Source organism: Amblyomma maculatum, chromosome 5, assembly GCF_055883805.1.
Source record: "Amblyomma maculatum isolate TAMU_Amacu chromosome 5, ASM5588380v1, whole genome shotgun sequence".
Taxonomy (NCBI): domain Eukaryota; kingdom Metazoa; phylum Arthropoda; class Arachnida; order Ixodida; family Ixodidae; genus Amblyomma; species Amblyomma maculatum.
The window spans coordinates 99,804,022-99,828,395 of record NC_139348.1 but is presented as its reverse complement, the minus strand read 5'-3'; the positions used below and the strand labels follow the sequence as shown (position 1 = coordinate 99,828,395).

At 44.3% G+C, this 24,374-nt stretch overlaps 2 protein-coding genes and 1 pseudogene across 2 annotated transcripts; 1 reads left to right on the top strand and 2 right to left on the bottom strand.

The window, feature by feature from the left end:
• Nucleotides 1–552, bottom strand: LOC146189012 (uncharacterized). Its single transcript, XM_084605159.1, has one exon. The coding sequence runs from the start codon at nucleotides 550–552 to the stop codon at nucleotides 1–3; it is 552 nt and encodes a 183-aa protein (XP_084461285.1).
• A 5,075-nt stretch (nucleotides 553–5,627) lies between these two features.
• Nucleotides 5,628–14,879, top strand: LOC146189010 (BTB/POZ domain-containing protein 2-like). Its single transcript, XM_084605158.1, has 3 exons — nucleotides 5,628–5,655; nucleotides 7,673–7,865; nucleotides 14,294–14,879. The coding sequence occupies exons 1-3, from the start codon at nucleotides 5,628–5,630 to the stop codon at nucleotides 14,877–14,879; spliced, it is 807 nt and encodes a 268-aa protein (XP_084461284.1).
• On the bottom strand, nucleotides 8,563–9,858 carry LOC146189011 (uncharacterized; annotated as a pseudogene).
• Nucleotides 14,880–24,374: the final 9,495 nt, after the last annotated feature.

Genomic DNA, 24,374 nt, shown 5'->3' with positions numbered 1-24,374 from the left:
CTAATCAGTGAACATTTCTCGGAGGAAAGAAAAAGTCATTTTGTTCATGTTGCTGTAAAGAAAAGTGTTCAAACACATTGGCAGTATATATTTCAACATAGCAAAACCATAGTTTGTTCTACATCTGGGTACCTCAAACATTTCAGGGTTTCTTGCAGCATAGGGCGTGTTGTGTGGCACCAGCTGTACAATGCGGGACAAAAATGGGTCATTTCGTGCGGTATGTTTTTTATAAAAACAAGCAAACCTGTACTCGAACAGCTTAGGTACTGGAATTATTTTGTATTTCATCCGTATGGGACGGGTTGGGGCATCATAGGAGGAATTTGTTATAACGCGTAGCATTTTCTTCTGCAGAACAAAAAGCTTTTGCAAATTGTACATAGTGGTATTTCCCCCCACCAAATAGCAGTATCCTAAGTAGGAGAAAAAGAATGCATAGTAGAGGTCAAGCTTCGTTTTCGTTGGTAGAATATATTTATTTCGAGAGATAATGGCTATGAATTTAGAAAGCTTAGTGCAGACTTTGTTTATCTGAGTATCCCATGACATTCTACTACTCCAGTTATTGAAGCAAGATCAACTATCTCCTCCGCAAAGCAGCGACAAAGGACAAGCGCTGCGTCGAAGTGCAAGAGAGCGTCGCCCACCTGACAGACTTCAATACTGACCTTACTGTTTCCCTTCACGTGCATACTGCGGTTTTACTTGCGTTTCGTGTATTTGTTTTAAGCGTGAGATACTGTATCCCGTACAAGTTTCGGTTTTGCTTTCTATATACCAGTGCTATCATCATTAGCACTTTTCCCTCACTCTTCTCTCGTACGCACACTCTCACACTCTGTGGCGTAAACAGCTGCCGTCAGCGCTTGGTCGTTCTCCGCGCGACCGGATACCGGACAATACAATACTGTGGTCTCTAATGCCACCGACTTGGAGCAGGCCTATTAATTTTGTGATTACCAGCTGCATATGGCCACAAAGGACCGTAGCGAGAATTTTGTAATCTAAATTGCAGAGGCAAATTGGACGATACCCTTCAACAGTCCTAAAGCGGTCACCGTCTTTGCTTTTTAATATTAAAATAGCACGCCCACAATAGAAAGTGGCAGGCTGAAAACCAGCGTCATAAGATTCTTGGAAAACTCCCAGCCAAACAGGTGCAAGGCAAGAAGAAAATGTTTTGTAAAACTCGCTGGTAATACCATCCGGTCCAGGGGATTTCTGACTCAGCAAATCAGAAATAGACATAGCTGAGATGTCTCCTTGGTTTGAGCTGATTACATGGTGACGCAGTCAAGTCATTGCGCGATGCAGTCACTAGTTGTGGTAGTAACAGTAAAGAATAAAATAGATGGCAAATATAAATGTTACACAGATAAATAAATTGAAGAAAAGTAGGCAAGAAAAATCAGGGCAAGAACAAAATAAAAGCGAGGAAAAGTAACGAAATTTTCGAGACACGTTCATGTTTTCGCCTTCACTCCAAGTAAGCAGTTTTAAGCGGCTTTCGTATCTTTTACGCGAAGCGTGTACACCTCATTCGGTCAAAAAGCAGTCGCTGCCAGCGTCGCTTTAACCCAAAATCAAGAAAAATGCCGTCGGAGAAAATACTCACGTCCTTGGTAGGTATTGGAACCGCGACATATACCTGAGATAAGTGCAGCTGTCCGCTGAAAAACAAAATGAGACAGGTACTGCGCTTTCCAAATCCCAATATATATATATATAATATATCATCATCAGCCTGACTATACTCACTGCAGGGCGAAGGCCTCTCCCATATTTCTCCACTTAACCCAGTTCTGTGCTAGCTGCATCCACTTCACCCCTGCGAACTTCTTAATCTCATCCGCCCACCTAACTTTCTGCCGCCCCCTGCTACGCTTTCCTTCCCTTAGAATCCAGTTTGTTACCCTAAGTGACCATCGGTTATCCTCTCTTCGCATAACATGTCCTGCCCATGTCCTGCCCATGTCCATTTCTTCTTCTTAATTTCCACTAGAATGTCGGTAACTTGAGTTATTTCTCTGACCCACTCTGCACGCTTCCTATTTCTTAATGTTACCCCTACCATTTTTCGTTCCATAGCCCTCTGGGTTGTCCTCAACTTAAGTAGAACTCTCTTGGTTAGCCTCCACGTTTCAGCACCATAGGTGAGTACAGGTAAGATGCAACTGTTATACACTTTCCTCTTTAGCGATACCGGTAAGCTGCTAGACATAATCTGCGAGTGCTTGCCAAATGCGCTCCATCCCAATCTTATTCTTCTTGTTATTTTCTTTTCATGGTCCGGATCTGCGGTTACTACCTGTCCTAAGTAGACATATTCGCCTACTACTTCCAGTACTTCGCTACCTAATGTAAACTGCTGTTCCTTCCCGAGGCTGTTGAACATTACCTTAGTCTTCTGCATATTGATTTTCAAGCCTACCTTTCTACTTTTCCTGTCTAGGTCATCAATCATTATTTGTAGTTCATCTCCCGAGTTGCTTAGCAAGGCGATGTCATCAGCAAATCGCAGATTACTGAGGTATTCTCCATCTACCCTTATCCCTAGCTGCTCCCATTCCAAGTCTCTGAATACTTCCTCTAAGCAAGCTGTGAATAGTACTGGGGAGATTGTGTCTTCTTGCCTAACACCTTTCTTTATGGGAATTTTGTTACTTTCTTTATGCAGAACTATGGTTGCTGTGCAGCCACTATATATATCTTCCAGCATTTTCACGTACCGCTCGTCTACCCCCTGATTTCGCAATGCCTGCATCACCGCCGAGGCTTCAACTGAGTCAAATGCTTTTTCGTAATCAATGAATGCTATGTATAAGGGCTGGTTACATTCCGAGCATTTTTCTATCACCTGGTTGATGGCATGGATATGATCATATGATCGAGAGTAGAGTACCGTTTCCGAAACCCTGCTTGATCCTTTGCTTGATTGCAGTCTAAGGTTGTCCTGATTCTACTAGCGATTACCTTAGTAAATACCTTATATGTAACAGACAGTAAGCTGATTGGTCTGTTTTTTTTTTTAGGTCCTTAGAGTCCCCTTTCTTATGAATGAGGATAATGTTTGCATTCTTCCATGGTTCCGGTACCGTCGATGACACCAGGCACTGCCTATAAAAGGTGGCCAGTTTTTCTAACACGATATCCCCCCCCGTCCTTCAGCGATATATATATATATATATATATATATATATATATATATATATATATATATATATATATAGAACGTCTTTTTCGCAAGCATATATATATATATATATATATATATATATATATATATATATATGTGCTTGCGAAAAAGACGTTCTTGGCTGCAGAGGAAATAAATAGCGAAGATGCTTAACACTTCATTTATTCTTCGTCGACGTTTCGACCAGGGTCCGGTCTTTCTATATATATATATATATATATATATATATATATATATATATATATATATATATATATATATATATATATATATATATATATATATATGTATAAGTATTCACAGAACGCGTCATCACATCATCAGCCTGACATACTCACTGCAGGGCAAAGGCCTCTCCCATATTTCATCAATTAACCCGGTTCTGTGCTAGCTGCATCCACTTGACCCCTGCGAACATCTTAACCTCATCCGCCCACCTAACTTTCTGCCGCCCCCTGCTACGCTTTCGTTCCCTTGGAATCCAGTTTGTTACCCTAAGCGACCATCGGTTATCCTCTCTTCGCACTACATGTCCTGCCCATGCCTATGTCCATTTCTTCTTGATTTCCACTAGAATTTCAGTAACTTGAGTTATTTCTCTGACCCACTCTGCACGCTTCCAAACTCTTAATGTTACCCCTACCATTTTTCGTTCCATAGCCCTCTCGGGTACATAGATCTGTGCTCCTAAAAAACATGGAGGATTTATGTTTCACTTTTATCTGTATTATGCATTTTTGTAGCAAGAAAACGCTTGTGACGTGCACCGACAGAATCTCAGTTGTATTGGCCCTTTTAATTAACTGCTGAACGAATATAATTCATAATTATACTTCCTAATAATGTATTAATCAATTACATCAACGAGAAGCTCACGAAGGCGAATCTATGAGTGTCACAGATTTCGAATCCTTTCATACAAGTGAAAGAAGGATGTGCCACATACCAAAAATTTGCCTCGGCATTGGAAGAAGTCTCTTACAGCTACCTAATGGTTCAAAGCTACCTGCTTCTTTGAAGGCCGCTTTTGTTGTTTTGTTGCTCGGAGTTAGAAGTAAACAGGTAATATCGTAAGAAGCGGATCAATGGCATCCCTTATATGAAATATGCGTGGTGAGTTTTTAATAACCCACCACACCTATTGCGTTACATCAGCCATGTGTTTTTCCAGGCTACTGCACTCGCTGCAAGCGCTACTGTGACGGACTCGGGAGGTGCCATGCGGAGACGCAGTTAGCAAAAACGTTCTCAGAGGTGAGTCACCCTTCTAATAGGTGAACATATACGACTACTTTTTAATCATCTTCAGCGTTCTCATTTGCGCGTGTATGTTTATGTTAGCTGCTTTTCGAGTTTTCGTAAAGGAAGTCCCTTCAGCTCTCGATTTGAAGGATACTTCGACGTTCACTCTACGTTTGTGCATTCAGGTAATGTATGTTGTATGCGGGGGGACACTGTCGAAAATTTGTTACATGTCAGCACGCCGTTCCAATTACAGCTGTACAGCCGATAAAAGTCTCGTTGGTCATCTACTTCAGTACAACGGAGCTGCCGAGGATGACTGAGTTGGCTGCAACTCGGCCAGAAACCAGATATCATAACCTGCACATCGAAATGCTTGCATGTTTGTGAAAAACATCTCGTATTTTCCCATATAAAAAAAATCTGGCACCTAGAGAATACGATATATCCGTAAGTGAGAGCGAATTCACAAGATGTAGCAAATGCGCTTAACAGTACACTGTACTTCCGGCAACAGGTTCTTAAAATCAACGATCAAGTTTGAATGCGCGTATATCAGAGGAAACGGCCGAGGTGACCCGGTCTGCTGAGGAGAGCTGAAGGCGGCTGGTAGCTGTCGTCGACATCATTTGCGAAAAACAAATTAGGGTATTTAAATTAGTGCAGATGGTCGCTGAACTTGCTTCTGGATAAAGCGGCGTATTGTAAAATTTTCATTACATTGGTGAAGGGAGATGGTAAGGGCCGATGCGCAACGTCATTAAGTTCACCCGGCTATGTGTTTGTCGAAAGACAAGTAAAGCTACTAGTGCTTCATTAAACAAAGAATCACATGAAAGCTCAGTAAACAACTGTTGTATACGCACGTAAGAAAACGCAGTTGCGCCTGGGTGCAGTCGTTATTGTTGTTCCATTCTTGGGAAAATGAAGGCTAGCGGAGTGGAGACGTGCTATAGCGTAGATGTATATCGGTCGCATACGTTAGATGCGCATGCGTATACTGATGAAAACTAGGCCAATGCACGTGCTTAGGCGGCATCCGGTAAATAGGTATATGCTCACGCTATTACAGCCGTCAGTACGCTTAACCCGAAAGTTCGAAACATGGCATGGACTCACAACAGCACTGCGAGGCGTTGGCCGTTGGGCTTGCGGCGTTTGACGACAGATGGAGCGCTTGTTTGACATGACGTCTGATATGAAGAACAACGAAGGTAAAAATTGGATAGATTCTATGGGAAAAAAAAGCAGAGTGTCGAGCTATACCCAAAGTGGAAAAGGCAGATCAGGAAGGAAGCTTTCTTGGATAACTCAAGAGGCACTGCCCTACATTTTGAAGTAGATCGGGGTGCCTTAAAACACGGAGTTACAAAAAGAAATTTAACCATCAAGATGACACATGTGCAGTATGTGGTAACTCCGCAGAAACAATTAACCATCTTATACTCGAATGTGATTGTATCAATCCGGAAGTCGATGCAGGCGCAATCACTGTTTCTAAAGCTCTGGGGTTTAGAGATACCAGTGGCCGGGAGAATGAAAATGGGGTGGAGGCTAGCAAAAAACGATTGGAAGATTGGTGACTTGAAAGCAGAAAAGTAACACAATGATAGTAATGTAGAAACAAAAATTCAATAAATAAAATGATGGCATAGTTAACTATAGGGAAAAAAACGACAATGATAGCAAAATGGCTGCGCGATTGCTCGGGCAGTTTTCTAGTTCGTCCTCAAAGGTGCGGTTTGAAAGAAAAGGTATGCACTGCACAGCAAATGCGGGTTTATTGTGTGTAAAGTTGGAAGGCAAATACCTTCCAGCACCTTGAGGAAAAACTACTTTCATCATTAATTATTGAGCTCTTAGGTAAAACCTGAAAGGCGCGCGAGAAGTTGCACGCCATGTCGGGCTACCGAAATAAGCAACTGCAAAGGGTTTTCTGTGTTCTTGTGTTTTATCTGAGCCAAGAGGGAAGTACGGCGCCACGGGTCCATCAAAATAGCGTTCACACCGACGGCCAAAGACAGCTCGTATAAAACTGCGTCTCGGCTACGTCATCCGACACAAACATACGTACTACGGCTGCTGTTTCGGCTCCAGCGGCCAATCTCGCGGCAGGGCACGCTAACGCTTTCTAGCATTCGGGTTAAGCGTGCCGACTGCTGGACGCCGCTACGCTAAAATGTCTTTACTATCCCGCCCAATAAGTAAGTGCCCAGTGCTGTGGCATTATCATGAAGCACTCAGCGAATTCACAAGATGCTTAAAAAACCACTGGGACACACAAACATCGTCTTTAGGAGTATGACGCGAACTCTTTAACGGGTCTTATCAATTAAATGTTCCTCTCCCTGTTTGAAATACTACACGACATACATAAAGCCCAGTTTCAACCAAGCATTACAAATCTTCTAGAGTCGCCTAGCATTGTAGTGTCTGATCCGTAACAAAGTTTGAAGGGAATGACTACTAATTACCCCAATCATACTTTCAGCGCAATTTATTTGCTTCATAGAACTACATTGCCTAATTACGTTTCGGCTATGATGCGACCTTCTAGTCGCAATTTATGTGGTATTCAAGTCACATTTCAATTCCGCCGCTCCACCAACGTGCCACAGCATACCTTTTCGGTCAACCCGAGTCTCCAAGCTCCAGGGAAAGGAAGGAGCTCATAAGCTTACCCCCGGTGTCTACAGGGTAGATATTCTCTAGCGCAGTGCTCTCACTAGCGGTTGTGAAGGAAAGCGTGAACGCATGGGGGAAGGAAACAACTTACGAGAGGCATTTGCCATTCCCAATGCATTGGAGAAAGTGTGGCGGAAGTGACGTCAAAATTTAGGGTTAGCCAAGTTGGGCCATTAGCAACGGCGACGCTGTCGCTATGAAAACTCGGGCCACTAGCAACAGCGTTGCTAAGGGCCCTAGGTACGTGAGCGTCGCGGAGAAAGAGAATGCGGAGGGTAAAGGAGGAGGAGAGACCTTGCAGCGTCCGGCCGCGGCGCGGCCGCTCCGGCTTCAAAAAAATGACGTCAGGGCCTCTCCTTTCCTTCCTCCATGCGTGAACATAACGCCGCTCTGCATCCACTGTCGCAACGTTGGCATCGGTTGCGCCAGTCTACCCCAGCCCTTAATATGTCTTGTGTCTCTGCAACTGCTGCAAAGAAAAAAAAAAAAGAAGTCTAAATAAAGAATCTTTGCAGTTCTCATTCGGCCAGTTTCTGGCAACTGAAGACCTCGCGGACGTGGAATTCACGGTCGAGTCGCAGCACTATCCTGGAAAGCGTGCATCGTTTAAGGCCCATCGACTGATCCTGGCATTGCACATCTCAGAGTTCAAAGCCATGTTCTATGGAGAAGGAGCGAAAGAAGAAGAAACAGTTATCATCACTGATTTGCACCCAGATGGATTCTCTGGACTGCTGAGGTAGGAGCCAATGTTTGTTTCTGATACACGTAAAAACACGATAATCAAGCTGAAGTTTTATATAGTTAATGCTGGTTGTGGAGAATGTACCCCCTCTACCCCTTACAAGAAAGCCTGTAGTAGGCACATCGAATGGACGTCGTCGGTGTTTATTTCACAAATTGAAATGAACAAGGTTTTCACAGAGCTTTATTTTTTTTTTACAAAGCAACTAAATCTTCCTTTCTAATGGGCCCCACCATGGTGGCTTGTTGAGGATGCTGGAATACACAGCCGGGAGGCAGAGGCTATCTTGGCCGCGGAATCCGCGCTGTGACATACAAGGCCCCCACGTGCTGTGGAATGTCCGACGGGTGTGTTAACGAACAACAGGTAGCTTTAATCCTCGGATAACTCCACTCACAGCGTGTCTCGTTTTGGGATTATAAACCATGGAGGAAGTAAAAACTAGGAGGGAGCATGACGTCACGCGGCCAACCTTCGCAAGCCAAGTGCCGATGAAGCCGCTCCCTCCGCCGTTTTTTCGCTCTCCTAGTTACACCCTACGTTTTGATGGTGCGTTTTAGTGCGCGCGTCTGCCATGGCGCGGGCACGCGGCTGTCTTCTGTGTGGGCTGCTGGGTGGTGGTGGTGGAAACGTTTATTGGTTAATTGAAGTTTGGGAGCCACAGAGTGGCCCCGCTACATGGTCGGCGTCCCTAGTCCGGGACACCGCATGATGAGGCCCCGTCTCGCGCCCGTTCCACCAGAGCCCGTTGAGACTCCAGTGTGGAGCAGTTGAGGAGGGCAGTCTCCCATGCCTTTCGGGAAGGGGTAGGGGAAGGGGGGAGGTGAGGATTTCGAGTACATGCCCACACCATGTGGAAGACATCACAAGTCTCTCCACAGTGCGGGCATCGCCCATCAGTGTTAGGATCATAATGCTTTAAGATTGCAGGACAGAATAGAGGGCCTGTTTGCAGGCGCCTTAAAGTTCGTTCCTCCGCCTTACTCAGTCCTTTGCAGGTGCCGGGAAAAGGTGGTGGTTGTCGCTATAATACTTTATGATTTCTTTGAACCACAGAAGCGGCTGGTTTGTCTCCGAGTCAGAAGAGCTTCGATGAGGAGCCCGGTGAGTAAGCGCTCAGGCAGCCGCGTCAGCGGTTTCGTTACCTGGTGGCCAGGAGCCTAAATTATTTTCTTTGAAGTTGGAGCTGTGGCAGTCCGCCTTAGAATTCGACTCGCTAAGGGGGAGATCTCTCCTTCTAAGTGATTAACACACGCTTTTCGGGAGTCCGTTATTATCATCCTTGAATTTGGGTCCGCGGCAGCAAGCGGTATCGCTACGTCCTCGACTCGCGCTAAATTTTGTGCTCGGAAGGAGAGTCCATCAATGTGCATTTCTTGGTGAACAACAGCGGCCGTGTAAAATCCCGTTGGCGACGGCCCTGCTGTCTACATAATATACACCGGGTCGGGAGCCGTACCGCCCCTCAAGCGTCTGAGCCCACGCTTGTCGTCTGTTTTCGTGCGTGTCGGTGTACATGTTACGGGGTAGCGGAGATACCCAGAGGATATCGCGCCACAGATCTGGGATACGCCTCGACTCTTCTGGAGTGCAATCATGTTGGACACGTAAGCGGCTAAGCAGGCGGCGCCCGGGTGCCGTCTGCATGAGCCGCGTATACAGGTTCACGAGATGGGCCTCCCGCAGCTCCTGGTAGGAGTTGAGCACCCCCAACGCCTTGAGTTTTGCATTAGAGGTAGCCACCGGGAGCTGCTAGGTGCAGCGCGCGCGGCGGACCCCGCGCTACCCGCGCGGCGCCGATTCGCGCATGCGCACGGTAGTAGATATTACCGCACGCTATTACGTGGTCTAATATGTAGGGGACGACTCGCTCTCTTTTATTTTTTATGACTAGGCTTCACGGATACTGCCGCGCGCTCCCTCCTAGTTTTTCCTTCCTCCATGTTGTAAACTCCGTAAAACGAAACCAAACCTTTCGTATGGGCATGTCGCGCTTCTTTAGCAAAATATTAATTATTTGGATAGCACTCGTTACCTGAAGAGATAGAGCCTGGAATATACATTTAAATGGTTTCCTGGGTTTTGTTTTCTGCGACAAGGAAATCGGGAGCATTTTTTGTGTACTTTTCATATTAGAGACACCGACGCTTTTGTAAAGTTTATGCTGTTCAACTTGCCAACTAACGCGGATTACGAGCTTAGACGTAGTGGAGGGTCCCGGATAATTAGGCTCTGAGGTACCGCAAAGTAGGCGGGCGCCTTGTAGCGCTTTATCCCGCAAATAACATGACTATATAGTGCACTAAGGATGGTAGCAACAGTATTAAAAAGAAAAGGAATTGCAGAGTGGTAGGCATAACACCTTTTTGTTTTTAGTATCGGTCAATAAGAAACAAAAAATTCATGTGGCTCAGTATTTTATGGCTGAAAAATAATAAGAAATCGTAAGACAAAAAGGACACATATGTCGCCGGTGGGACCCGAACGCACGATCTCCGCATTTTCGTACGGGGCTCTGTGATCTATCATCTATAGATGTGCTACAGAGACAGCTGTCTAATCGTCCACGTTTCCAGGCATTGATGCTTTGTGCAAGCTGGCTCTGAGAGAGGTAACCTGCGCCGTCCTTGTTTATAGCGGCGGACGGAGTACGTGTCTCCTCTATAATACATGCATATAAAATGGGACCTCACATAACGGCGAAGGTGGCAGTTGTGATAACACCCTTTTATGCAACTAGTAGCATCAACATTACCAGAACCGAAGCCGTTTTTAACCTATTGAGCAGAGAAGAGCAGCGAAATAAGGCCCTCATTATGACATACAAGTCAAAGGAGCCAACAGTCATAGAAGCCAAGGATTGTATAGGTGATGTTTTAATATCATTGTTTTTTTTAGGGGTTTTGTTTTGGTCGTGGGGTTTAATGTCCCAATGTGACCCAGGCTATGGGAAACGCCATAGTGCAGGGCTCCAGAAATTTCGACTACCTGGAATTTTTTAACGTGCACTGACGTCGCACAACACATGGACGCCTCTCCGTTTCGCCTCCGTCAAAAAGCGGCCGCCGCGGCCGGGATTCTATTCCGCATCCTTGGGCACAGCCGTAGAGAGCCCTACCTACTGTACCACAATGACGGGGCCCTTGTTTTTATGGTGTTAATCATTTAAAAATAAAGAGTAACAATTTATGGCTGAAAGATAATTAGCTAGCTGAAAAACAATGAATGTGCTGCCGATTTTATTTGAACCGTGACCTGCGAATTCCGAGCGTGACGGGAATTTATTTGTAAACTTTAGACTTACAAATTGCCGTTCATCCATAAAATGGCTACAAAATGTATTTACTATTCGCAACCAATGAAAAATTTGCTTGCCTCGCTGCACTGAACAACATAGACAAAGACGCACGTCGGGTACAGGTTAGCGGCGGCACTTTCACTTGGTGCTGTGCCCAGAGTCCCAGGTTGTGGTGTGGAGTTGTGAGTGTTTCGTCGAAGGTGAGCGGATTATAGCGTGGTTGGTATTCACAACAAACATGGCGCTCAGCGACTTGAAGCTTAAGATTCGAGAACTGAAAACATTCCTGGGGGGTAACTCGGGAATGAAATGTATACCTTGTCCGCGTTGCTTAAAATAATTTAAAACAGCATCAATCGTATCCTGGTAGAAAGAGTCAGACTTTAAAACCACTAAAAGGTCGTAAACTTATCTAAAAGCGTTTTTGACCTTCCTCGCTTTAAAAGAATGGTGTAAGTTCCGGTCAATACAAGCTGAAACATTATCACAGAGAACTGAAGCAACACAAATCCCAATGCAAATGCCATTCCATTGTAAAATTAGCTGGCCATTAAAAACAAAAATCGTGACCTTAAGCTAATATTCTAAACGATTTAAAAAGTTCCCAACAGAAAGTTGCCAGAATGCTTCTCAATTTGACAACTTTCAGGACAAGCCCTCAGCTCTATATTTACGTTTATAATTTTAAGCAACGCAACACTTTTCTAGTCCGTAATATTTCTGAGGTGCTGAGGATTCTTGAGAGGGACAAAAATAAAAATCCAAGATGTTTTTTTAACATAAATGAAAGTTGCCCCTTTTTTGCTGTTTCCATATTTCAGGCAATTTTGATGCCGTGTGGAGAACACACCTAGAAATCTAGAGCTCCAGCTATTATATGAAAACAAGAAGATAACCCGCATACTAAATAGGTTTGTGGGGTTTAACTCCCCAAAGCGACTCAGGCTATGAGAGACGCCGTAGTGGAGGACTCCGGAAATTTTGACTTCCTGGGGTTCTTTAACGTGCACACGTTTTTTTTTTTTTAACAACACACAGCACACGATCGCCTTGGTTTTCGCCTCCGTCGAAAAGCGGCCGCCGAGGCCGGGATTCATGCCCTCTTTCTTGGGAACAGTAGTCTAGCGCCGTAATCACTGCGCCACCTCGGCGGGGTTCCGCATACTAATTAGAAAAAAAGGTTGAAAAGGAAAATTTTTGCAGCGCGTCGCTCATGAAGCAAAATGACCGACTTTTTACTAAATCAACTGCAACAACAAAACGGGCTTCTAATACCTTTAATAACAGAAGTTGCATATAATTAGTGAGTAAAATAATAGATGCCAATATCTAAGTGCGGATTCAGCAGGTCTCCAGAATTGAAATGGCAAAAGCGGCGCTTTCCAACTCTAGTTATATACAATTTTGATCCGAAAAAACTTCGCTGTACCTTGTAAAACTAATGTCTATTCCCTTTCATCGAGACATTTGCCCACCGCATATAAAGATTTTATTGAAAAGAAAAATGGTCACGGGACATCGATTACCGTTCTTATCATATCAGATAACCCCCCCCCCCCCCCCCCCAAACACACACACACACACATATATATATATATATATATATATATATATATATATATTTATATAAACTCACGGGGGACGGGGGGTACTGTTACGGTACGCAGTCTAGGAGACTACGACGAAGTGGTGGAGTAGTGAAAAAGGAAGACGCTGAAGCTAGAGTTTGTTGGTGCTGCGAGTGTGTTCCTGACGGTGAACTTTGCGGCTACGTCGGGGTATGCCCCGTAACATTGTATGTATGTATGTATGTATGTATGTATGTATGTATGTATGTATGTATGTATGTATGTATGTATGTATGTATGTATGTATGTATGTATGTATGTATGTATGTATGTGTGTATGTGTGTATGTGTGTATGTATGTATGTATGTATGTATGTATGTATGTATGTATGTATGTATGTATGTATGTATGTATGTATGTATGTATGTATGTATGTATGTATGTATGTATGTACGTACGTATGTGTGTGTGTGTGTGTGTGTATGTATGTATGTACGTACGTACAGTGAAAAGAAAATCTTGGGCACGGTTAATTGTAATGAAAACGAAACCGACGTGTGAAACAATTTATTGACGTTTCGGCTGCGGAACAGCCTTCACCAAAATGCGCGAAATCTGACGAAGGCTGTTGCACAGCCGAAACGTCAATAAATTGTTTCACACGTTGGTCTTCGTTTGTACTATATATATATATATATATATATATATATATATATATATATATATATATATATATATATATATATATATATATATATATATATATATATATGCGAGCTGCATATTATGCTGTCGTGAAGATGCCGATAGAAATCCTGTCACGGTGGTATACTTTATCTTCCTAATTCCTAAATATTCGCATGCGAATATTATAGAATCAATACGTACTAAAGCGAAGCCAATTAAAACTGTTGCACTCGGTCACGCCTTTAACTTTTCTTTTTAATTTATCATATCCTGTTAATAAAAAAAAATATTATGTAAATATTCCGTATGATTATCAAGGCAAGCTTCATGTACTACCCTGAAATTTGCGTGGATTTATGCCACTGTGGCTACTGCTTATCATACGATGCAAAAACCTGTTATTAACACACTGTAAATGCCTCCCGCATAGGCTGAGTCACTTTGGGACGTTAAACCCCTTAAACCAAATCAGTACTCTATAAATAGAATAATTTTACTTCTGAATTTAGGATACAGCTCATTTCCGCAAATCCTCCAAACTTTTGATTCTGTACATTACGGCGATGCGTCTAACGCCCCAAACTACTCAGTCAACTTAGACCACCCGGATTTTAAGGGATGCCATAGTGGAGGGCTCCTGAAAATTTCGGCCACTAGGGGTTCTTTCATCGACTGACATCCCGCAGCACATGGACGCCTTAAGTTTTGCTACATTGGAATTTGGCGGCCGTCTTGGCCGGAATAGAAAATTAGGTCGCCCGTCTCAGTAGACGAGGCACTGAGCCGCTGCGGCGAGACTTTAGCATTTTACAAAAACATTTGATATATACAAGACATGATCACTTGATCTCTAAACTGTCTTTTGCAGATTTATCTACACCGGAAAGCTTCAGGTGAAAGATGTCCCGGAAGCATCGTACACACGATCTGCCGCAATCAAGTACAAAATGGCCGTGCTTGCTGCAAGATGCGCTGAATACGTGTCCAAAAATGTACGACCTGACGATGTGTGCCCTCTGCTGGACAACGTTCTTACAATGGCCGAACAGGGAGCGGACACGCCAGTCATGGAGATTCTCCGTACGCAAGGCCTGGCCGTGCTGAGCTCGAACAACTTCGGTTCCTGCAAAGAGTGCTCCGTGAAATACATTCTGGACCACTTGAGAGGCGTTCCAGAGATGTCTGTGATATCCGCCGTGTATGAATGGGCTCAGCAGCGGTGCATCGTACAGAGCCACAAAGAAGGACGAGTTGTCAGCGTTCGACACGTGATGCAGCCATTCTTCTCCAAGCTTCGATTTCTTGCGCTCTCGGCGAAGGAGTTTGTGCAGGGCCCGAGGATGTGGGATATCTTTGATGACAAAGAAGCGCTAGCGTTGCTGAGGAACATCGTAGACAACGGTTCCACATGTATGCCTGCTGGTTTCTGCAAGGTACGGGAGCAGCGCTCCTAAGCATTCCTAGCTTTTAGCTCTGCATATTTGCTTTTGAGCGCAGGGGATTGCGAAAAATCTTCGAGCTCGTTTAAGTTGAGGAGCATTGATCCGCGGGATGCAGAAGCTACCGAGGTGTCCTTTAGAGGAGGAGGCTGAAGATGTTACGGGCTATTGTAGCGCGAAATACACGTTTTAGTGTCTTATGCTTTGCTTAGACAAGCGCTTTTCATTTCCCTTTCGTACGACGTGCGCACAGAATGATGAAACTTCTCTTTTCGCAGTTTGTTTGTGTTCAGTAGTTTTCTGCTTAAAACTATTGCTGTTATATCTCTTTACACAGTTTGTTTGTGTTCAGTAGTTTTCTGCTTTAAACAGTTGCTCTTATATCCCTTTTCATACATCGCGTCGCAGAATGTAGCTTGTGAATGACAGCGATGAATAAAAACCTCTAATAAATAACCGTTATAGTAGTGTTTTTTTTGTCATTTATGACTTATGTGTTGCCACTTTGCTCATATCTAAGACAGGTTCGCTCACTGCAACATATTGCCAGAATATCTGTAAATTATCACCTCTATTGTGCCATCCGATTAGGAATCTAGAACGAGGGGTTCTCCGTTAGAAAACAGGGGGACATCATTGCAAGGGCGCTGGAAAATCGATATATCAGCACATCTCCCCTCCGGACAGTGTATGTTTGCCATCTATTGTTATACAACACTTCAGGCCGGAGCGCTCTTTCCGTGATGTCACACACTTTGACCGAGAGGAGCGGGAAAGCGTCCGCAGACATCACATGCACCGGTATGCAGTGGGTTCTGCAAATGCCCGTGCACTTTAATGCGTTCAACGGAACGCTAGATGAGTTCGATGAGACCAAAACTTACCGTCTCCTATCGCTCGGCAATTGGTTCAGCTGCATTAAACCCGTCTAATTTTCTGCCAATATCAGCCAACTCGCCCAGACGAAAGTACTTATTTATAGAAGTTTCCATCACCATCATGAGCCGGGCTATACCCACTGCAGGGCGAAGGCCTCTCCCATATTTCTCTAAACGTGCTCCTGTGCTAGCTGCGTCCACTTGACCCTTGTAACACCTTAACCTCATCCGTCCACCGGAATTGCTGCAGCCCCCTGCTACAGTTTGCTTCATTTGATATCTAATTTGTTACCCTTTTCGACCATCAGTTACCTTCGCTTGACACTACATGTCCTGCCCATGCTCATTTCTCCTTGATTTCCACTTGAGTGTCTTTAACTCAAGTTATCTCTCTGACCCACACTGCATGCTTCCTGCTTTTTAACGTTAAACCTACCATTTTCCATTTCATACCTCCCTGCGCCCTGTCGAAGGTTTACTAGCAGTATTTCAGAAGTTGTTAACTTGTACAGTTTCCTTTCAGGGAGCTTCTTTGCGTCCTGCAGCCAATTGGACTGCAAATACACCTCTTTTGCCACAGCTGTTTATGAAAATATTTTTGTTTTGTGTAAATAGTTCTCTTCCCTATATCTCCACTCCCCACTCTCCCATCTCCTATTTGACACCGCTGTGAATTTGCTATGCGCACTCAAATCTCCGCAGAGACGTGTCAGCGATGCGCTGGCGTGATGCGCTTTTGTTCATTTAAGAAGTCAAGGAAGCTCCAGGTTCTTGTGGCATCGCGGCAGGCGGAAGTAAGCAAGTTCCGCTGTTCTTCCTTCGCATACCAACTCGCCGAAGCATGTCAGTCCATGCCTCCTCTTTATTCATTACTTCCCAACTATGTCAAGCGAAAATGAAGGAGGGTTCGCTGTGCATGTGGTTCTAGTAACGATATTCAGTCGACCAACAACTACACGACGGTATAATTATGCATGGTGTGCTCTGCTCATGGATCAGTCGCAATCGATAAGACGCGGTAAGGTTCGCTAGCATTCTTTGGCCAAGGATTAAACACATCAGGTGCAGCTCGGAAGGTGTGCCCAAGGTGCTTCCACATATCACTCACGGCGTTTTGCTCTAGCTAGGCGAAGTAAACACTTGTTAAAAGTGCCATGCAAACCGATTTACTAAATCTAGAAAAAGCACGCGTGCATTATCAGACCTTCGTCAGACCTCTCCGCAAGGCTAAAAAAGTTAGGCCAGCCTTACTAACAATGAACGCATTGGCGATGAAAAATGTGTATCCTCCTTTCCCCTTAAACTCAGTGCTCACCTCCGCGGGGAAAAAAAAAAGATGGAAACAAGTCGCTACGACACCGCGTCCAGTAAAATGTAAATTGGTTGGTACGAAAATAAAGGCGCAGTATAAAGGCTATCCATGGCGCAGAGAGCCATGCCTTGACCGATTAGTAAAGAGCAGAGACATTAGTCTGTCAACCAAGATCCGTATAGTCCGTGCTGTGGTCTTTCCAGTTGTGATGTATGGATGCGAGAGTTGGACTGTGAAGAAGGCTGACCGCCGAAGAATTGACGCGTTTCAATTGTGGTGCTGGCGGATATTCTTGAGAGTTCCTCGGACTGCCAGAAGATCAAATCAGTCGATATTGTCGACCATAAACCCTGCCTGCTCATTGGAGGGTCAAATTCTAAAGTTAAAGCTCAGCTACTTTGGTCATCTGATGAGAAGAGAGGAGTCGTTGAAGAAAGATTTGGGTTTGGGAAAGGTTGAGGGTCACCGGAGAAGGGGTATAGGCAGCGAACGCTATGGTTAGATGACATCCTTGAGGCGCTGCAGATGAAGTTGTGTGATGTTAGGAAGATAGTGAGAGACCAGAAAGCGTGGCGTGATATGGCCCATAGGGTCACGAAGAGTCGGACACGACTGAACTGAACTGATACCTGTCACACTTTTCGGTGGACATCTGAACCGCGCAGTAAAAGAAGAGAGGAAGGCAAGATGATAGAAAGAGGTGCCTTAATAGAGGGCCGTTTAATAATTTCTCCAAACTGGGGATCGTTAACGTCCACTGATATCACACAGCACATGGACGTCTGTGCGTTTCGCCCCAATCGAAACGCGGCCGCCGTGGTCGTGTTCCAGCCTGGATACTCCGCTTGAGCAGCCGAACGTCTGACCCATGTCTGACCACTGCGCCACCGCAGGGGGTGCTCTCCGTCCTGCCTGCGTCACTTTCGAGCGTCCACTGAATGAGCGCAACAAGAAAGCCCAGTGGACGTCAAAGTGAAGGGGGCGCGCAAGAAGGTGTCGCCCTAATCAATTGCGAGCGGGCACCAGGAGCATTATTACTTGCAGATTATAGGCTCCACGCAGAGCGTATAAGCTCGACTCGAATTAAAGTGAACCAGAATATATTCTAGTTCGTTACTATAACTCGAATACTGAAAGACCACCTCTATGGATTTCTCGCATTAGAATATTCCCCCAAGTACCGTTTCAGGGGCCTGAAAAATCGCCCCACTTCACAAGTGCAAAGAAAAAAGAATAATGTGCCTCCCGTAATCGCGAGTAGATGTAAACATGAAATGGTTACAGGTCGCGCCATCCTTGGGGACGAGTCCACTTGACCCCTGCGAGCTTCTTAACCTCATTAACCCACCTAACTTTCTGCCGCCCCTGCTTTGTTTTTCTTGCATTAAAATCCAGTTTGTTGCCATTATTGACCATCGGTTATCCTCTCTTCGTACTACAATGCCCTGCCCACCCATTTTTCACTAGAATATCATTACCTCGAGTTATTTCTCTGACCCACTTTGCACGCTTCCAATCGTTTAATGTTGCACCTACTATTTTCCGTTACATAGCTCTCTGCGTTGTTATCAACGTAAGTAGAATTATTTTCGTTAGCCTCCACGTTTCAGCCCTACAGGTGAGTACCGGGAAGATGCAACTGTGAAAAAAAAAAAGCCAATACTGAATAATTTGGAGGAACTGTTTAGCTCTGCTGCTCTCAGGTAAGCTGAGAAGTACCTTCCCTACAAATGCCGGGCACGCCCAAGAAGCGGCGCGGCTATGTCCCGTACGTAGCTGTCATTCTTAGTATTTAGTTTGACGTCACCTTTGCACACCTTAAGTTAGCTCTTCTGTTTAAACATTGTGGGCTCCGCAACCTCGCCTTATTTTGTTTTAAATTTTACTTCGTTACTGCTGATATAAACGAAGCCGCGTCCGCTCAGGACAGCAGAAAAAACTGGCCGTTGCTTAGCTTAGCTAGGCTAGGGTATACGTAGCGAAAGCATATCTGCCTGGCGCTGGGCTGCCTACTCCTCTCCAGTACAATTTAATACTATCCAATCCAGTCTAATCTAATTGAATCTAAACTAATCAAGCCTAATCAAACCCAGTCCACTCAAATACAGCTCATTGCAGTGAAACACGAACAAATCCTGTCCAATCCAATCCAATCCAGTCCAATGTAATCTTGTCCAATCCAATCCTGTCCAGTGCTGAGTATACGCTCGCCCGTTATTCGCCGATGACTAGCGTATTATGATCACTACTATCATCCTCATGCTAGAGAAGGAGAATTAAGGTGCGCTGCTCACTATGCCTAAGCCTAGCTATGGTGTTGCATTAAAGACGAGGCATATTCTTCTGGTTGCTTATTGATTACCAGACGGCGCGGCGTTAGCCAGCTGCGGCGGTTGCTAGGCGACGGCTCTGTTCCTCCCGCCACGCGAAATTCCTCGTTCTTGGCCAATGTAGCTTTCGCTACAAAACGCACGTGCCTCTTTCTGAATATTACAGCATATGTAAAGATTCTCCGTTACATTGCCAGAAGCTTCTGGTCCTTGCGTACGCAGTACACGGATAAATGGCCAGGTTTTCACTAAGTCAAATGGCAAGATTGACAAGCTTGAACTGAGAACATGTTTTGACCGGTTTGCGGCTTCCATGCGCGTTTACGGGTGAGCTGTATGGGGTGTGTTCTTGGAGAAAGGTGGGCCTAGTATTTGTTCTATGCCGTATCTGGAAACTGCAGAGCTCGTTTGCTGGAAGTGCCCACAAAAAGAACATAACCATTGAGGCGATCGCTGATTGGGTGCGGCCCTAAGTCCTTAGGTGAAGGGTGTATGAAAGCGCATATGATGCCATTCCCGTTACGTCGCCTTGGCGGAAACTGAACAATGCGTCAGCAATGACAGCGCAGAAGCGAGCACTGTGGAACTGCTGGAAGTACATTTGATTTATAATAAAGTGATTGAAACACGAAGCAAGCTTCTTCGCTTGAGCTTAAGCGCATTTGAAGCTTAATATATGTAACAGACTGGATTTGAACGATAATGAGTACACCCCTTTCTGGAAGACGAGCCGAGATTGAGCCATGCTACTCGAACTTGTCTACCCGGTGGACGCATGCAGATACCCTGCATGCGTCCCTGCATGCGTCCACTAGGTAGACAAGTTCGAGTAGCATGGCTCAATCTCGGCAGGTTTTAATTGCTTATACAATTATTTATAGTACATTTTGTGCTGGATGTGCTACAGGCGTAATTTTAGAGTGCCGTGGTCTCCATTTGCATGATTTTTTTTCAGCTATTGTTGTGTTGTAAAAGGAAGCAGTGAGTCAGAAAGCACAACTCTTTATTTGATGCCAAATGCCGCTTTCCCAAAATGACCAATCTTTAACGTACGTGCGGAGAACTGTGTGCCTGTGCCTTAAATTGAATTAACAAGGGTGACCAGTCTACAATATTTGCGTTCGAAAACGCAAAATTTGTTTCTTGTAAATGCTGCCCAGGTTTCTGGTTTTCGATGCAGGCATGTCTATTCCTGCCAGGATACTGGTTTAAGGTTCGTGATCTGAAAGCTTTTTTTTTATTGAGTGGTTAAGGAGTTAAAATCTTCAAAGCGTTTTTTCTTCTTGTCGGCGTTATGAAAAATATCAAATTTGGCTGTTTAATTGCTTACCGGATGGCACTGATTATCCCGAGAGTTTACCTTGTAAAGAACAATCTTAAGCTGCTGTCATCTTAACGGTGATATTAGGGTTACAAAATTTGACCTCCGAAGCTCTTGTTACGAAATGTTTAAAATCGCATCATGTGGTGTCATGTCGTTTTGTTTTGTTTTTTTGCCCGTACACCTCGGTGCTTGCAGAATCTATGGCTATGGCTGTCATGAAGGCGTTTTATTGTTTTGTTACGCCCGAGGCAGCACCACATTTTGCGGCGCGCAGGTTTCGTGGCACTCTCGCTCGGTATGGAAGTTGTTGCCATTGCCATGGCAGCCACCGTAGTAGAAGTGCTCACAGGCCTGACTGATGGTGTTGTAGAAGAAGCGAGACATGGCCGCCTCGCAGGGTCCGACTACCTTCGGCTGAGTGCAGACTGCAGGCTGTGAAACTGCGGTAGAATCGTTGTGATAGCTATTTAATTAGCGAACTTATACCATAAGCAGCGTTCGCACTATCTTTATAGAGCCACATTGAAATACTTTGTCCCGTCGTCGACTCATTACCACTATTCGTTATGAGGCCAGGTTGGGCAGGTCAAGATGGTAATCCTGCTAATGTGTGTTTTGAATGACGGATAGCCCTAGACGGAGTTGATGCCAACGTGGCGCTATTGGTATTTCTGGTCAGCGCCAATTAGAGTCTAATACCGCAAAAACTTTTAACCCAAGGGCTGCATTGTGCAGAATTGCAGTGTACTGGCACGACGCACCATGTGCAGGCTCCGAGCTTCATGAATAGACGCTAGGTGTAGAATAAATTAACCGTCGGTCCCCGGCGTCTCTAGAAGATTGTATGTGTATTCGAAAAGAGATAACGTGGATTGACCATCAGGGATTATATGTCTGTGCCAGCGAGCTCTTGCTAATTGTAGCGGCGGTACCCTTAAAGAACTAAAATGTACACAAAAAGCGAGCAGAAATTTATGTGAAAAGTTTGAAAGTGAACGCCCTTTTGAGGCATCCTCCAGGTAACGAAAGAGCTGCCATAATTTTCAGAAGCTATCCTGAACCAATTTAACAATATATATATATTTTGTAAAAAATAGCAGACACAAAAAGAAAACACTCCCGTATTTTGTTTTAACGCAGGGCGTAAATAACAGACGTGCTGCGCTTACTTGGCGTATATTTGCTGCCATTACTTAACAAGTGGGTACAATTGTGGTCCACAGCAACCTTAGTTTCTCAGATTTCGCCACGCGTACGAGAAATTGGGTGGACGAAATGAATTCAAATTGCTGCACTACGATGTCCGTCGAGTAATTCAACTAATGTTTGCATCACACTCCTACTGCATATCAGGCGCTGAAACACATTTAAATATAATGGAAAGGTGTAAAAAGAGCTATAATAAGTCATCGACGTATATGCGCAGAGCTAGATATAACTTTCATTAATATATGGCATCGTTCACCTTTGAACATGCCAGAAAAAACTGCGGGCTGGAATGAGAGGTTGAGGTTTTCGTACTTAGCGACAGCCCAAGACAAACTCATGAGGCGTGGTGCGAAACATCGCATATTGTACGAGAAGGCTGCGCTGGAAGAGGGGAAATAATGTTTTCATACAAAAACATACAAACGCCATTTTGTTCGCTTATGTACTGCTTTTCTTGGCATAATAAAGAGCTGGGTATTTTTCATTGTGGCTTCAGCTGCGTTGCGCGGCGAGAGGCATTACACGGACGCGACATCATGAACCCGTTTACCCAACAATCATTCTAGTTATGCGTACATAGCGTTAAAAAGTATATATGGCTGCAAAACATATTGGCCTACATGCAAAGGGTAATGCCGGCATAGGTTTCGAGGTTTTGCAAAAGTACTTACGCTTCCACCACGGCAAAATAGTGACGTTGTAGTTATGGCCGACCTCTGGATAGGGTACATCTGCGTAAATATAGACAAAGGTCCTCAATCAGCATTCCAAAAGAAACGTTCAAGGATCTAACATTTAAATGATGGAACATTTTCCTGGAACAAAAAATTTGCTGCATTACACTTATGTTGCTGGAGTAAACGTTGAGGTGTTGCGAATATATATATATATATTAAAACAAATGCTACGATAATAACCAAAAGCTCATCCGCCTTGTAAATACCACTTTTGAACCACTGTGCCCGAAAAAGAAATTTTAAATGCGAATGCTCAACAAAATGTGGTTTTACCTTAATTTAGTGGACTCAATAAGAACGCATTTTTTGTTTTTTTGCAATTTACCAGACGTCAAGGACTGATGTATGCATTTCACACATTGGGAGACGCGGCTGCCAATTTTCTCCTGCAAACAATTCTCGCCCAAGCGCCAGTCGCTTATGTGACAAAGGCAGTTAAATCTGTAACGTGACGACATGCCTGTTCGTGATAGCAGCACACATAATTCGGTGCGAAAATTGCGCCAAATAATGTGCCTGCCGGCAAAACGATATCAGTGGCAAGCTGCTTCACGGGAGTGTTGTGAGAAAAGGTAAACTCCCTAAACTTGACGGATTTTTTCCCTCTCCTTCTTAAGTCTACTGACTAAGGTAGGAAACAAGGGCATGTGCATTGCAGTTATTGCGGATAACACTTTTCCAGAGATCATCTCCTTCTTATGCAAGCACCGGGCGCTATGAAACAAGCGGAAATCTAATTATGCTAAAAATTACACAGGGTGATCACGATTAATGATAAGAGGTTTACTAAGCGTTTTAAGAGGTACTATGGATGAATCCCTGCGAATTTGCAGTCATAGGGACAAAAATTGAAGGAGAATATTTGTCGTCATTTAGATAAGTGACAAAATATAGTAACAAACCTTTTATCCACGTATGGAAGCATGAAACCTTATGCTGGAAACATAGAAGTAGTGGGATTTCTCGAGTACTCTATTTTACAGACAACTTGTATGGAATGCCTACGTAGTTTTTCAATTCGCATAACTACGGATTGAAGGTGGTGGAAGTCGTCGGAACCTTCACCGTAGCGTGAGCAGTCTTAGCATCAGGCGTTTCTTCCGGTGAGGAAGCAGAAACTTAAATATTTATTTTTTTTAGATACTGCTACCTATGTGGGGGCAGTCGCAGGCTTAGGGCATAAAATACACTGGACAGAAAGTGACAGGAACGCATGTACACTTGCCTAATTTTTACGAGATAATTCTAGATTAGTGAGTTGAATTTGAAATAGAAAAGAAAGATTTAAAACGATGCAATCAGCTAGAAGAAACATGTGTCACGCAATTTTACACAGGTGACAGAGTAAACATATGCAGGGTATCCTATAGTCAAGAAAGAGTTAACAACTTCGAAAGAAAGCTATCCAAGGATAGGCATTTAACCAGCTCACCAAGTAAAACATTCTATTCACGGAGTGCTAGGGGATAGGAGGAGGAAATAAATGGGCAGCTGTGCGCCTCGACTAAATGTTTTGAATGCTGTGTTCTAGCGTTTCTGTGTGGGAGCAGAATCTTACTGTTAATCAAAATACGATAAATAAACTTGAGAAGTGTATTCTTTGCTTTGGTACGAATAGTATTACCACCTGCCTATTCTTAGGAAGGTCAGACGGAGAGTCGAGGCGGCAGTACCGGTTGAAAGCAACTCTGATGGCCGTGCACTGGATGCTTTATAGTTT

Excerpts from the sequence above, each read along its gene's own strand:
- LOC146189012 (XM_084605159.1), bottom strand. The coding sequence starts at position 552 with ATGTCATGGGATACTCAGATAAACAAAGTCTGCACTAAGCTTTCTAAA.
- LOC146189010 (XM_084605158.1), top strand. The coding sequence starts at position 5,628 with ATGACGTCTGATATGAAGAACAACGAAG. Across the intron at positions 5,656-7,672 it reads TGATATGAAGAACAACGAAG|ACCTCGCGGACGTGGAATTC; the intron begins GTAAAAATTGGA and ends TGGCAACTGAAG. Across the intron at positions 7,866-14,293 it reads GGATTCTCTGGACTGCTGAG|ATTTATCTACACCGGAAAGC; the intron begins GTAGGAGCCAAT and ends TGTCTTTTGCAG.